Here is a 15,247-nt window from a genome sequence, read left to right as displayed (position 1 = left end):
AGTTGTGCTTTTCCCCCCACACAACCAGAGCGCTGGTATATCCAAGAAGGCTGGCTCATGGTGGTGCCCACAAAGGGTGAAGAAGTGAAGCGTAAGATGTTCTTCCTCTTCTCCGATATCTTGGTTGCGACGAAGCCCTGCCACCCACTGCATCCCCTGAATTCAGACAAGTTTTCTTGCCAGGCAGTCTATCCACTTAGCCAGTGCACAGTGGACAAAGTGTTTGGCCATACCCAGAGCCAAGGAGGGCTGCTCAGTGTAAGTTTCTCTCAGTTTCTGGCTGCAGCTCCTACAGCCCTCATTTCCAACCTCTCCCCCCCCCCCCCCCCCAACACATCCTGATCTAAAATAGAATTAATGTGAGAGAGGATAGTGGGTGTAATTGACCCCTGTGGTTGAGGCAGTGATGGGGAGAGCTAAGGTGAGTCTCTTAATTGCTGCAGGAGCAGCAGACTAGAAAGGGTAAAATGGTGGCAGTGATAAATATAAAGAGCTAGATTGTACTAGGGAGGCTTCACTGCAGGTGGAAGAGTGAGGGAGTGAAGAGCCCATATCACCTCTGTGGGAGGCACAGTTCCTCTCTGACCTCCCTGGTGTGCAGCCTGCTCCCACTACTGTACTTGGTTTGCTCAGGGTAGCGGCATGGCCCCTTGACCCCTTAGGAGTGCACAGAGGAAGCAGTGCCTGGGCTCTGCTCATTGTGCTGTTCCTGTGCATCCACAAAGAGGCTACTTCCAAACTGGTCCCAAGGCAGCATGGTAAGTAAAAGGCAACAGAGTGGTCACTAGGGCTTTGGCTCATCTGAAATCCTGCCGGATAACAAGTGGAGAGATTCTTTGGATCTGTTGCCAAGGGTGGAGCTTCTCCTCCTGGCTGCTTTTCTTCCCCCATGTCTTCTCAGTGAAGGATCTGCCTTTTGGCTGCAAGGACTTCTCCTGTTAGGGGTTATAATACCTTGGATAGAAACATCCCAAACGTCATTTGAAGTGCCTACAGTTAGAAAAACGTCTCCCAACTTGTCCTAATAATGCTAAAGCAAATTGCTCTATTTACATTTAAACTAAGACCCTATGCTGCCACTTATAGTTACTTCTGAGAAGAGAGCCACATTAAAATGCAGTACAGGGAGTGAGGTCTCCTGGGCCCTACTGGATTCACCGCAGACTTGCTCGGTGATCTTGAGCAATAGGCTTCCTTTGTGGGCTAGTTTCTCAATCTATAAGGTAAATCTGTAAATGAAGACGCCCCTATGCTGAGAGGAGAGCTTTTCCTGTCAGCGTAGTTAGCTACCCCTTCTTGGGGCTGGCCTACACTATGGGGGAAAATCGATCTCAGATACGCAACTTCAGCTATGTGAATAACGTAGCTGAAGTCGAAGTATCTAAGATCGAATTACCGTCCTCATGGCGCGGGATCGATGTCCACAGCTCCCCGTGTCGATTCCGCAACTCCGTTCGGATTGCTGGAGTTCCGGAATCGATATAAGCTCGTTCGGGGATCGATATATCGCGTCTAGATGAGACGCGATATATCAATCCCCGAGCAATCGATTGCTACCCGCTGATACAGCAGGTAGTGAAGACGTAGCCTTAGGGAGGTGAATTATGTCAGTCAGAAACTCTCCTGTTGACATAGTGCTGTAACAGCAGGGATTGCTCCGTAAGGGCTGGAGGGCCTGGGGCTAGCCAGCCCTTATTAGTACAGAGGCACATCTGGATTAGATCAATTAATCCCTTATATAAAGTACAAGTGGCTGCAGTGAAGAGTGAAGCTCAATAAACTGAAAGAAGAAAGAGGCTCCTACAGAGAAGACCTTGACACCAGGAGGTTTGGAAACAGAGCTAGAAACCTGAGGCTCAAGACACATAGGGCCTGCATGTGGCCTGCCAATATAGGAAAAGCCCCAGGCAGGCAGGCCTGGGCACAGGGTAAATTGGAGCCTGCTGAGAGTGGGTAGGTTCTAGCCAAAAGATCTGGGATGTGGGATTTCCCTGCTGAGACTATAGCCAGGAAAAGCCTGGGGACCCAACAAGAAGGTAAAACCAATGGAGTGTTTTAGAACTTGCAGGGGAGTTTTTGAACTTTATTATGTGAACAAACTTGGACACATGCCCCCAGAAGGGGTGGTGAATGGACAAGAAAAGCCTATGTGGAGTTCAAGAAACCATTTGAGGGGGAATCTGAGACAGGCTGCCTGTAGTGTATTCCCAAGGCCATGATGGGGCACATGGCATGCAGCTAGCCCCATTACAAGGGATTATATTTAAGCAGTGACTGCACTCTGTATATAAAACACCATTGTGAAAATCCCAGCTCTATGGAGAGCTCTGTGGCAAAGGCAGGCAAGATGGGACGTGGGAAGACCAGAAGGAATACCTTTAAAGAGAGTTTATTTTGGATCACTCCTTACGAGCTGTATGGGGGAAGCAGAGTCTGACCGCAACTTGAACTTGGCAAGTAGTGGATTGGATAACAAGGATGCCCAATTCAGTGGGGCAGCGTGGACTAAGGGACAGATACTGGAGTATGAACAGAGTATCAAGGGTGGTATTGACTTACTACTTCCATATGATGCTGGGAGGAATATTTAATTGTGTGAAGTATTTTGAGATCATCAGCTGGAACGGAATGGCCATTTAGGGTAGGGCAGGTCTGTTTCTGTGCCAGTATAGCCTGGAGCTGGACAGCCCTGTTGCTTTTCTATTGCAAAAGGAAGATTACAGAAATGTGTAGGATGGGATGAGGTGCTGGTTGTTTCTGTGGCAGGGCTGCTGTCTGGGGCAAAGGAAATGTTAAAGATGGGTGTTGGACTCAACGCCTTTCTCCTTCTGTTCTGTTCCTCCCCCCTGAAAAATCTGGCCCTGGCTGCTGCTGGAAGACATACTAGACTAGAGGGATCATTGGTCTGATCAAGTGTAGCTATTATGTTCTCTTCTTTCAGCTCTCCTTTCCCCACAAGACACTGCTGCTGATGTCGAGCAACCAGGAGGATATTAACAACTGGTATCTGAATCTGACAACTGCTATCAGGTAGGTCTTATCTGCTTTCTGTTTTTCAGTAGGTGACACTTTTTTCTCTTAATGTGTACTTGTGGTGTAGGAGGTGGGACAGTGCACCAAAGTGATCATGTGGGCTTCTGGAAGTATATCCACAAGATGAGTGGCTAGAGTACCAGGCTGATTGTGGGAAGGAAAGGGAGCTTTGACTCTGAAGGCAAGCCTTAGAAGGAATAATCTCATGGTGCGGGTGAACAAAATGTTAGTGGGTTTTTCCTCGTTTGTTCTTTTCCCTAGGCAGTTGAAAGCCAGTCCCACCTTTGTACACCAGAAGGAATACCTGACAGAACAACCTGTCAGCTCAAGAGATACCCACACAGTCCAGGAAATGTGCCAGAATTTATGAGAGCAAAGGTGTGTGTCAATGTTCCCTCTGATTTTTTACGTCCATATACGGAATTAATTTTAAGTGTACCAAAATGGAGGTGATGTGTGGCAGGGATGGGGCTGAGGGCTTTGGAGTTTGGGAGGGGGCTCAGGGCTGGGGCAGAGGGTTAGAGTGTGGGTGGGCGAGGGCTCTGGAGTGTGGTCAAGGATGAGGGGTTCGGGAGGGGGCTCAGGGCTAGGGCAGAGAGTTGGAGTTCAGGCTCTGGCTGGGGTTGTGGGCTCTGGGTTGGGGGGTTCAGGGTGTACGCTGCCCTGGGACTGCAGTAGGGAGAAAGGATTCCCCCTAGCTGTCTCTCAGCATAGCAGCTTGGGGCTGGGGAGAGGTGCCTCTCCCCAGCCGTGATGGCTCCAGCGGGGCACCTCTGCTGCGTGGTCATGCAGCTTACAAGGAACTTAGGTGTGTGTATTGTGGGGATACACCAAAAGTGGACCTGTGTGACAGATGATACCCTTGTATTCAGACCCTACACACTACTGTAATAATGTTTTGTACAAGTATGCCTTTTAAGGTATCATTTAAAAACTTGTAATTTGATGATTAGTAGGATCATGGCAGAATGCATGCAACAGCATTATATGTGATGTTACAAGCATAAGCTGAGATTGTGATTATAAAAGTATATTTTCCAGATCCGTTTGGGGAGTGGCCAAAGCAGTTCGTCAGAGATACCTCAGCCAGGTGTAAACAAGGCTGATGGACATTACCTGCTAAATGGCCATTCTTTGGCAGGAAAGGGGATGGGCAAAAATCCGTATCTTAGCAAAAAAACAGCATAGTTCACTTAACGTTGTTAACATGAACATTGTTCACCTTCCACACAAATGTCCTGTCACCTTGCTCCCAGCTGGAAATGCTCCCAAAGAGGGCAGAGAACTCTCTCTCTCCCTTCCCATCGCATTTTCTGCATCTGACAAAACAAAGGAAGCAGCCGATGGACTCTGGGGGAGGAGCCCTTATGTAAAGAGTTTGGTCAGCAAGACTGCTGAAAGCATGTGGTGAGAAATCTTTGTTTTGAATATAATCTGTTGTTAGGCACCAGGGATTGTTTTATTTTTCTTGTAACTATTTCTGACTTTTATGGCTCATTACTCATACTCACTTAAAATGCATCTTTGTAGTTAATAAACTTTGTTTTATTGTTTTATCTAATCCACTGTGGTTTGTTGAAATGTTTGCATAGCTATTTAAAATAATAAACTGACATTGTTATTCCTTTCAGGGAATAGACTTAATATATTTGTACTGGGCAGGGTAAGACTGTAACAGTCCCACTCTACCCCCATCTTCGTCCCTGCAGAAACTACACAAGCTCCACCAGCTGTGCACTCAGTGACCTTTTATTTCTAGTTCCCATCACAGTCCCTATGAAATACAGTAACTCCTCACTTAGCATCATCCTGGTTAACGTTTTCTTGCTGATCAATTAGAGAACATGCTCATTTAAAGTTGCGCAGAGCTCCCTTATAATGTTGTTTGGCAGCCGCCTGCTTTGTCCACTGCTTGCAGAAAGAGCAGCCCATTGGAGCCAGCTGGTGGGGGCTTAGAACCAGCATGGACAGGCAGCCCCGCATCGGCTCCCCTAAGTTCCCTGTGCGGCAGCCGCCCAGCAAGCTATCAATTGCTGGCAGTTCAGCTGTCCCTCCTTCCTCCCACTGCCCTGTGCTGCTCCTTTCCTCTGCCTTGGAGCTGCTCCCAGGAGCCTCCTGCTTGCTGTGTGAGGGGAAGGAGGAGTGCTAATGTCAGGGTGTTCCTCTCCACAGAGATTGGGTGCGGGGGACATGACAGGGCTCAGGACTGAGGGAGCTTGCTGGCAGCAGCTGCTGTCTCAACTTGCTGATCTACTTAAAAAGGCAATGTACTTAGAGTGGTGTCAGCATACTTAAAGGGGCAACGTGTGTCTCTCTCATGCACACTGTCTCTCTCTGTCATGCTGTCTCCCGTCCCCCCGTGCTGCTTTGTAGAATGTGATGCTATATTAACAACGTGTTAACCCTTGAGGGCTCAGCCAAGTGCTAGTTCATCATTTAGCAGTAAGGCATTCCCTGGGAAATATCCCACCCTCGTCCACCCTCTAACTCCACTACCTCAACCAAGCTTCACAATCATCAGTGCTGTGTACAGTATTAAATTGTTTGTTTAAAACTTATACTGTCTATATATTAAAAAAAAAAAGTCTTGTCTGGCATAAAAAATTTCCCTGGAACCTAACCCCCACCCCCGCATTTACATTAATTCTTATGGGGAAATTGGATTCACTTAACATCATTTTGCTTAAAGTAGCATTTTTCAGGAACGTAACTACAACGTTAAGCAAAATGATGTTACTTGTGTGTTAAGTGAGGAGTTACTGTAGTCTATTTACAATGTTAACGGAGCTTTTGGCCCTCTCACCAAGATGTAAGGGGAACAGAGGCAGCAGTTTAAAACAACAAAAAGGAAGTATTTTGTCACAAAACACATAGTCAACTTGTGGAACTCTTTTTGCCAGAGGATGTTGTGAAGGCCAAGAATGTAACAGGGTTAAAAAAAGAACTAGATAAGTTCATGGAGGATAAGTCTATCAATGGCTATTAGACAGGATGGGTAGGGATGGTGTCCCTAGCCTCTCTTTGCCAGAAGCTGGGAATGGGCGATTGGATGGCTCACCGGATGATTACCTGTTCTGGTCATTCCCTCTGGGGCATCTGGTATTGGCCACTGTTGGAAGACAAGATACTAGGCCTACATGGGCCTTTGGTGTGACCAAGTATTGCTACTCTTACGTTCTTATAGAATGCATGCATAATCTTTCAAACTCATTACCACAGTAGCCAAGAGCTTAGTTGGAATTTAAAAGAAAAATGTATACTTAGAAGGATAAAAAGAAGTCAGAGTTACATTAGCATACAGATCACAAGCTAATCTCAGACATGGGTTAAGGATACTTCCCTTATACAAAAGTTATGTCATAGTTGACTACTTCAGCCAACTCCTTTTTCTGAAGCATTTGGTAGTAATTAAGGTGGACCAGAAGTCTGAACTGATCTGTCAATTCCCATGTTCTGTAATAGCAGCATCTTGGCTTGTCTGATAGTTGCTGTCCTCTCAAACTGCCACCTTTAGTGATAAGGATGCCTGGTTCATAGAATCATAGGGTTAGAAGGGACCATAAGTCATCTAGTCTAACCCCCACCAAGATGCAGGATCTGTTGTGTCTAAGCCATCCAAAACAGATGGCTCTCCAACTTCCTTTTGAAAACCTTCCTGAGATCTTGTGAAAGTTCTTGTGAAAGGATTCATGGAGGCAGTGGTGGAGGTTTAGGTTGGATATTAGGAAAAACTTTTTCACTAGGAGGGTGGTGAAGCAGTGGAATCTCCTTCCTTGGAGGTTTTTAAGGTCGGTCTCGAGAAAGCCCTGGCTGGGATGCTTTGAGCAGGGGGTTGGACTAGATGACCTTGAGGTCTCTTCCAACCCTGATAGTCTGGGATTCTATGAAAGTGTTTGTGTCACTGACTAAGTTTAAAAACAAGCACAGCACTGTAGCCATAAGGACAGTTTTACAGTCACCCTCATGTTGAACAAGTACTAGCATTTTCCACATAGACAAATGCTTAAATTTTTTCCACCAGCTTCATACACTAGCACGTCAAGTTCTCTTTTTTAGGTTAGCGCATGTGATTTGTACTGCAGTAGCACCTACAAGCACCAGTGAGAGATGGACTCGATGGTGCTGTATTCAGTAAAGACAGTGTGTCCTTGCCCAGAACTCATTTTTAAACTGTAGCCTTAGATCAGCAACAACATAAATAACAGCATGTGTGCTGCTGGAAGAAATGTTTCATTAGCATAAACTGTACATTGACTGTAAACAGATCACAGGTTTTTTAGAGTTGGAATTAGGTTATAAGATGTTGCCTCTTCACTATGTTTATCTAGGAAAGGAACACTTATGATTAATAATGAAGAAGGCAAGAGTGATCCAAGTGGCCAGGGTTGATCATACAGTAATATAAGAACAGCCGTACTGGGTCAGACCAAAGGTCCACCTAGCCAAGTATCTGTCTACTGACAGTGGCGAATGCCAGGTGCCCCAGAGGGAGTGAACCTAACAGGCAATGATCAATTGATCTCTCTCCTGCCACCCCTCTCCATCCTTTGACAAACAGAGGCTAGGGACACCATTCCCTACCCATCCTGACTAATAGCCATTTATGGACTTCACCACCATGAATTTATCCAGTTTTCTTTTAAATGCTGTTATAGTCCTAGCCTTCACAACCTCCTCAGGCAAGGAGTTCCACAAGTTGACTGTGCGCTGCGTGAAGAACTACTTCCTTTTGTTTGTTTTAAACCTGCTGACTATTAATTTCATTTGGTGACCCCCAGTTCTTGTATTATAGGAATAAGTAAATAACTTTTCCTTATCCACTTTCTCCACATCACTCATGATTTTATATACCTCTGTCATATCCCCCCTTAGTCTCCTCTTTTCCAAGCTGAAGAGTCCTAGCCTCTTTAATCTTTCCTCATATGGGACCCTCTCCAAACCCCTAATCATTTGAGTTGCCCTTTTCTGAACTTTTTCTAGTGCCAGTATATCTTTTTTGAGGTGAGGAGACCACATCTGTACACAGTCTTCGAGATGTAGACGTACCATGGATTTATATAAGAGCAATAATATATTCTCAGTCTTATTCTCTATCCCCTTTTTAATGATTCCTAACATCCTGTTTGCTTCTTTGACTGCCTCTGCACACTGCATGGACATCTTCAGAGAACTATCCATGATGACTCCAAGATCTTTTTCCTGACTCGTTGTAGCTAAATTAGCTCCCATCATATTGTATGTATAGTTGGGGTTATTTTTTCCAATGTGCATTACTTTACATTTATCCACATTAAATTTCATTTGCCATTTTGTTGCCAATCACTTAGTTTTGTGAGATCTTTTTGAAGTTCTTCATAGTTAAGACCAAAGCAGACTATCTTGAGCAGTTTAGTATTGTCTGCAAACTGCCATCTCACAGTTTACCCCTTTCTCCAGATAATTTATGAATAAATTGAATAGGATTGGTCCTAGGACTGACCCTTGGGGAACACCACTAGTTACCCCTCTCCATTCTGAGAATTTACCATTAATTCCTACCCTTTGTTCCCTGTCTTTTAACCAGTTCTCAATCCATGAAAGGACCTTCCCTTTTATCCCATGACAGCTTAATTTACGTTAGAGCCTTTGGTGAGGGACCTTGTCAAAGGCTTTCTGGAAATCTAAGGACACTATGTCCACTGGATCCCATTTGTCCACGTTTGATCCTTTAAGAATATAAAAATGACCATACTGGGTCAGACAAATGGTCTGTCTAGGCCATTGCCAATGCCAGGTGCTTCAGAGAGAATGAACAGAACAGATAATCATCAAGTGATCCATCCCGTTGCCCATTTCCAGGTTCTGGCAAAAGGAGGCTAGGGACACTTCAGAGCATGGTTTTGCATCCCTGCCCTTCCTGGCTAATAGCCATCGTTGCACCTATGCTCCATGAACTTATCTAATTCTTTTTTGGACCCTTTATAGTATTGGCCTTCACAACATCCTCCGGCAGAGTTCCACAAGTTGACTCTGCATTGTGTGATGAAATACTTCCTTTTGTTTGTTTTAAACCTGCTGCCTATTAATTTCATTTGGTGACCCTTAGTTCTAGTGTTATGAGTAAATAACACTTTTGTTAGTTCTGAAGGCACTAGTTAGGTCCGTTTCATGTTAATAGAACTCAACAGTAACTGTAGGGTTCATGGAGGCTGCCCCCATATCTGCTATTAGTAAGGCTGTGGCTATCCTAGATACCTACCAACTGATCTATTCCTGTAAACCAGTGATCCTCAGACTGAGGCTCATGAGCTGCATGTGGCTCTTTAATGTCTCCAGCAGCTCTTTGCAGCACATAGGATATTAAAGTTATTAGTTGTTTATTCTTAAAGAGTCACTATTAATGGAATGATGTCAGATTGGAAGGAGGTCCCAAGGGGAGTTCCACAGGGATCTGTGCTGGGTCCAGTGTTGTTTAACATCTTTGTTAATTACTTTGATGTAGTAATAGAGAGCATACTGATCAAATAAGCTGGTGGGGGGAGCTAACACTTTGGAAGATAGAGCTAAAATTTAGAGGGATCTTGATAAATTGGAGAAGTGGAATATAGACAACAAAATGAAATTCAGCAAAGATAAATGTAAGGTGCTACACTAAGTGATGAAAAATCAAATGCATACATACAGAATGGAGATAACTGGCTTGCTAGCAGCACTGCTGGGAAGGATTTGGGAGTTGTAGTGAACCACACCCTCCACATGAGTCACCAATGCAATGCTGTTGCAAAAAGAGCAAATGCAATTTTAGGTTGCATTAATAGAGGCATAACATGACAGTCATGAGAGGTGATAGTACTGCGCTATTCAGCTGTTGTTAGGCTGGAGTACCATGTCCAATTTTGGTCAACAATGTATAGAAAGAATGTAAAGAAACTGGAAAGGATCCAGAGGTGAGTGATTAAGATGATCAAAGGGATGCAATGGAAACCATATGAGCAAAGGTGAAAGAACTGGGTATGTTTAGTTTGGAAAAAGAGATTAAGGGGGGATATGATAGCGGTCTTCAAATACTTGAAAGGCTGCCATAAAAAAAGATGGAGAAACGTTTTTCTCTTGCCACAGAGGGCAGGACAAGAGGCAATGAGTTCAAACTATAGGCTAGCAAATTTAGATTAAATCTCAGTACTGTAACACCTCACTTAGTCATCCCAGTTAACGTTTCATTGTTATGTTGCTGATCAATTACAGAACATGCTCATTTAAAGTTGCGCAGTGCTCCCTTATAAGAGTTTGGCAACCGCATGCTTTGTCCATTGCTTGTAGAAAGCAGCCCGTTAGAGCTTGCTGGTGGGGGCTTGGAACCAGGATGGACTGGCAGCCCCATCAGCTCCCTGCTTCCCTGAGTGGCAGCTGCCTAGCAGGCTATCAATTGCCAGGCAGTTTAGCTGTCCCTCCTGCCCTCTGCCTTGGAGTTGCTCCTGGGAGCCTGCTGTGTGGGGTGGAAGAGGGGGGCTAATGTCAGTGTCATCCCCCTCCTCCACTCCTGTTCTTTCTCTGACTCCACCATCTCAGCCAAGCTTCACAATCATTCATTGCTGCATACAGTATTACATTGTTTGTTTAAAACTTATACTGTGTGTGTGCATATAGTCTTTTGTCTGGCAAAAAAAAAAATTCCCTGGAACCTAACCCCAACCCCTCTTTGCATTAATTCTTATGGGGAAATTGGATTCGCTTAATATAGTTTCGCTTAAAGTAGAATTTTTCAGGAACATAACTACAATGTTAAGCAAGGAGTTACTATAAAAAGCTTTCTAACAGTAGGACAATGGAATAAACTGCCTTGGGAGGTTGTGGAAGCTGCTTCACTGGAGGTTTTCAAAAGGAGGCTGGATAGCCATCTGTCTTGGATGGTTTAGACACAACAAATCCTGCATCTCAGTAGACCAGATAATCCTTGCAGTCCCTTCTAATCCTATGATTAATAAAACTGAATGCTTTTACTATGTTATCAACCAATTACGTTATCAACTTGCACTAAGTTAAATAACTTATTTGCTGTGAGAATAATAATCACTAAATATTTCCTGTCATATGGTAAATGAAATGATGAATTCACACTATTATGGCTCTTTTGGGTAATGCTGATTGTTAATTTGGCTCCTGAACCACTAAGAACGGCTGTACTGGGTCAGACCAAAGGTCCATCTAGCCCAGTATCCTGTCTACTGACAGTGTCCAATGCCAGGTGCCACAGAGGGAGTGAACCGAACAGGTAATGATCAAGTGATCTCTCTCCTGCCACCCATCTCCACCCTCTGACAAACAGAGGCTAGAAACACCATTCCTTACCCATCCTGGCTAATAGCCATTAATGGACTTAACCTTCATGAATTTATCCAGTTCTCTTTTAAATGCTGTTATACTCCTAGTCTCCTCAGGCAAGGAGTTCCACAAGTTGACTGTGCGCTGTATGAAGAACTTCCTTTTATTTGTTTTATACCTGCTGCCTATTAATTTCATTTGATTAGCCCTAGTTCTTGTATTATGGGAATAAGTACATAACTTTTCCTTATCTACTTTCTCCACATCACTCATGATTTTTATATAAGATCTGAGTATCACTGTTCTAAGCAATCAGTGTGCTCAAAGTGCATTTGTCTAGACTTTTTGTTTGGAACATGAATGCAAATCCCTCCCACATTAGCATGTTTAAAGGTGAAGTTAATCTCTTTTATTTGACACTTAGGTTTGTACTCAAACTTTCTAAAACTGAAACTAGCCTAAAGGGTAACAGACTAAAAAGACCACAGGCGTTTACAGAACTAAGAGGCTGGATACTGGGTACTGCAATTCTCAACAAAGTGTAAGAATACTTTGTGTATGAAAAGCTAATCACCTGTTACAAAGCTGCCTCAAAGACTACAGAATTAAGCACTGAGCAGTCACAGCTGGGAACAGAAACATGCATCAGAGAACTGGCCGGGGGTGCGGAAGAGGAATCCACACAGCACCCAATAACAAATTGCAACATAACAGCCATACTGGGTCAGACCAATGGTCTATCTAGCCCAGGGGTTGGCAACCTTTCAGAAGTGGTGTGCCGAGTCTTCATTCATTCACTCTAATTTAAGGTTTCACGTGCCAGTAATACATTTTAATATTCTTAGGTGGTCTCTTTCTATAAGTCAAATATATAACTAAACTATTGTTGCATGTAAAGTAAATAAAATGCAGAGCCGTCTGGACCCAGGCACTGTGAGTGCCACTGAAAATCAGCCTTTGCCTCCCATGCCATAGGTTGCCTACCCCTGATCTAGCCCAATATCCTGTCTTCCAAAAGGGCCAATACCAGATGCTTCAGAGGGAATGAACAAAACAGGCAATCACTAAACGATCCACCTCCAGTCATCTGGTACAGAAATGGATTTAAATGATAAGTTACATATACCTCTACCCCGATAAAATGCTGTCCTCAGGAGCCAAAAAAATCTTACGTTATATGAAACGTGCTTTGATCTGCCAGAGCGCGCAGCCCCGCCCCCCCAGCGCACCGCATTATATCCGAATTCATGTTATATTGGGGTAGAAGTGTACTTCAGTTTTTAGTTTTGCAATTTCATATTTGAGTTCCTTCAGAACTCTTAAGTGAACTCCATCTGGTCCTGGTGTCATCTTACTGTTAATTTTTTTAATTTGTTCCAAAACCACCTCTGACACCTCAATCTGGGACAGTTCCTCAGATTTCTCACCAAAAATGAATGGCTCAAGTGTTGGACTGTCCGTCACATCCTCTACAGTGAAGACTGATGCAAAGAATTCATTTAGCTTCTCCACAGTGTCCTTAGCTTTTCTAGAGTGCTCCTTTAGCATCTTCAGTGTCCAGTGGCCCCACTGATTGTTTGGCAGGTTTCCTGCTTCTGAGGAGTTAAAAAATGTTTTTTTGTTAGTTTTTGAGTCTTTTGCAAGTTGCTCTTTGAATTCGTTTTTGCCCTGCCCAATTATATCTTTACACTTGACTAGCCAGAGTTTATACTCCTTTTTATTATCCTCAACAGGATTTGACCTCCAATTTTTAAAGGATGACTTTTTTGCCTGAAACCACTTTTTATTTTGTTTAGCCACAGTGGCCCTTTTTTAGACTTATGTTTTTTTTTAATTTAGGGTATACATTTAATTTGAGCCTCTATTATTGTGTTTGTAAAAAGTTTCCATGCAGCATGCGGGCATTTCATTTTTGTGACTGTATCTTTTAATTTCAGCTTAACTAGCTTTTCATTTTTGTGAAGTTCCCCATTCTGAAGTTAAATGCTACTTTGATGGGCTTCTTAATAATATTATGGTCGCTATTACCAAGCTCTTAGCCCAGATCCTGTGCTCCGCTTATGACTAAATCAAGAAGTACCTCTCCTCATCTGGGTTCCAGGACTAGTTGCTCCAAAAAGCAGTCATTTATGGTGTCAAGAAACTTTACCTCTGCAACAAGGAGTCTGGTACAATACTTGCTATCACACAGTGAAAATAAAGAAACTTCCTTTCCTGCATTTATTTACAGAGGCTATCAAGGATTAGGTTACTCAGCATCATTTACCCCTCCAATTGGACTTCTACTTATATCACAGAAAGAAAGAACTGGGACTTGAATTCATGCTTCCTGCATAATCCTACAGAACAAGACCAAGAATCAAAGCCAGGCCTCAGGAACTGTGACTAGAAACCAGGACACCTGCAGAGTAAGTCTGGTAACTGAACCCATTGCTCTCACATGAGGCAAATATTGAAGTTTGAGGCTCTGATTCCTTCCTTCAGTGGAATCTCTGTGTCCCAATGTATAGATTGCGCATTCACCCTCTACGATCAAAGAGGGAAGAGAATGCTGCACTACACTGCAGTTCCTGTGTGCAATGAGGCTGCAGACCCCTCTGGGACCTGGGTTGCTCTGGTCTTTAATATGTCTTCACGATAGCCTTTCAGAAGCTGATTGAGTAAGGTCTTTTCATTGTCCCTGTGTAGAACTATGAGTGGTGGGAAAGGATTCCCCTTGTATTCAATCACAGCCATCTTGGCCCGATCCAGGTTCTCTCTATTGGGGATCTGAAGCAGTCGTGTATAGTTCCCAGAATGAGACTGGAAACGTGGAGCCAACAGTTTAAACAGCTTATGGATGAGATCTTTCTCCTAGAAAAGGACAGAATACAGAGAGAACGAGCCCACGTTAGAGCCTCAGCCTGCACTAGCCAACCCCCGTAGGAGCCCATGCATGTTTTATCATGAGCCATTCCCACAGTCTCATCTCAGCACTTCCTGTCTTCCAGTTCCAAGTACTGAGTCTCAACTGGCACCTTACACAACTGCCAGGCCTGCTGCCCCTCTGCTCTCTACCCTTCCCATGGCACCTAGACTGCTGAGGGCAGGCACCCAATCAGCTGCTCTCCCTCCCCGAGGCCATGTCCTGACTCCCCCAAGAACTGCCATACCCCCCAGGACACAGTCCGCGCCGTTTCCCGCTCAGGCTGAGCTGCTCGGCGGCGCCGGGCTACTCACCGTCAGCCAGAAGTCAGCCATGCGCATGGCCTTCTCGTCCGCGTCTCCCCGCTTGGCGTAGTCGATCAGCTGGGGAGAAACAGGGATCGTCAGCCTGTGACTAGGCCGCCCGGCCCCGAGGCGCACGGCAGAGCCTCGGCCCCAGATAGATCCGCCGGTCTAGTGCCGGCCCCGCCCCTCAGCCGCCTTCCCGCCCTCGGCCCGCGCGCCTCCGTACCCGCTCCGCGTAGAACCGCATCTCGTCCGCGCGCGCCCAGTGCGTCTCGATGCGCTCGTGCCGCACCAGCGCCGTCACCAGGTTCCGCAGCATGTCGAGGCGCGAGCGTGGCCCGAGCCCGAGCCGCCGGTGCACGCGGCCATGGGATATCGCGGCAGCCACCGACAGTCGCATGACGATCCCAACTCCGACCGGATGCAACGGCTGAGGAACCGGAAGGGGTTGGGGCGTCTCTAAGGCCCCGGGCGGGGCCGGAGGGAGGGATTAGGGCTGGCCCCGTGCTCCATAGCGAAGACGTGCGGCGGACCCGCCCCCTGCGGCTGAGTCCGGATCCTGCCGCCATGCTGTTGGGACCAGGCAGAAGTGGGTCGGCTTGGCTCTGGGCCGGACTGCGAGCGGGAGCGGGAACAAGAACAAGGCGTTGCCGCTTTGCCCTTCCCGCAGCCCCAGGAAACGTGGCCGCGCCCAGGAGCGAGT

The 15,247-nt window shown here is 45.4% G+C and overlaps 2 protein-coding genes across 6 annotated transcripts in view; one reads left to right on the top strand and one right to left on the bottom strand.

Annotated features, from left to right (window-relative positions):
• The window catches only part of ARHGEF39 (Rho guanine nucleotide exchange factor 39), a 96,644-nt gene extending 92,429 nt beyond the window's left edge, over positions 1–4,215 (top strand). For 2 of the 5 annotated variants that reach the window (XM_050943645.1, XM_050943643.1), the window contains 3 exons: positions 29–258; positions 2,942–3,030; positions 3,295–4,215. In XM_050943645.1, coding sequence (XP_050799602.1) covers positions 29–258; positions 2,942–3,030; positions 3,295–3,403 — 428 coding nt within the window. In that variant the 3' untranslated portion in view covers positions 3,404–4,215. Of the gene's footprint in view, positions 1–28; positions 463–493; positions 1,459–2,941; positions 3,031–3,294 lie in introns of those variants that run through there. The other 3 variants (XR_007773110.1, XM_050943644.1, XR_007773111.1) reach the window with 3 other exon arrangements.
• A 9,316-nt stretch (positions 4,216–13,531) lies between these two features.
• Positions 13,532–14,973, bottom strand: MRPL17 (mitochondrial ribosomal protein L17). The gene is made up of 3 exons (XM_050943727.1): positions 14,771–14,973; positions 14,554–14,622; positions 13,532–14,187 (listed from the first exon to the last, which is right to left on the bottom strand). The coding sequence occupies exons 1-3, from the start codon at positions 14,942–14,944 to the stop codon at positions 13,891–13,893; spliced, it is 540 nt and encodes a 179-aa protein (XP_050799684.1). The 5' UTR covers positions 14,945–14,973; the 3' UTR covers positions 13,532–13,890.
• Between the last annotated feature and the right edge of the window lie 274 nt (positions 14,974–15,247).

Source organism: Gopherus flavomarginatus, chromosome 3, assembly GCF_025201925.1.
Source record: "Gopherus flavomarginatus isolate rGopFla2 chromosome 3, rGopFla2.mat.asm, whole genome shotgun sequence".
NCBI classification, from domain to species: Eukaryota; Metazoa; Chordata; order Testudines; family Testudinidae; genus Gopherus; species Gopherus flavomarginatus.
The sequence above is the reverse complement of the archived record's forward strand: the minus strand, read 5'-3'. Positions and strand labels throughout refer to the sequence as shown.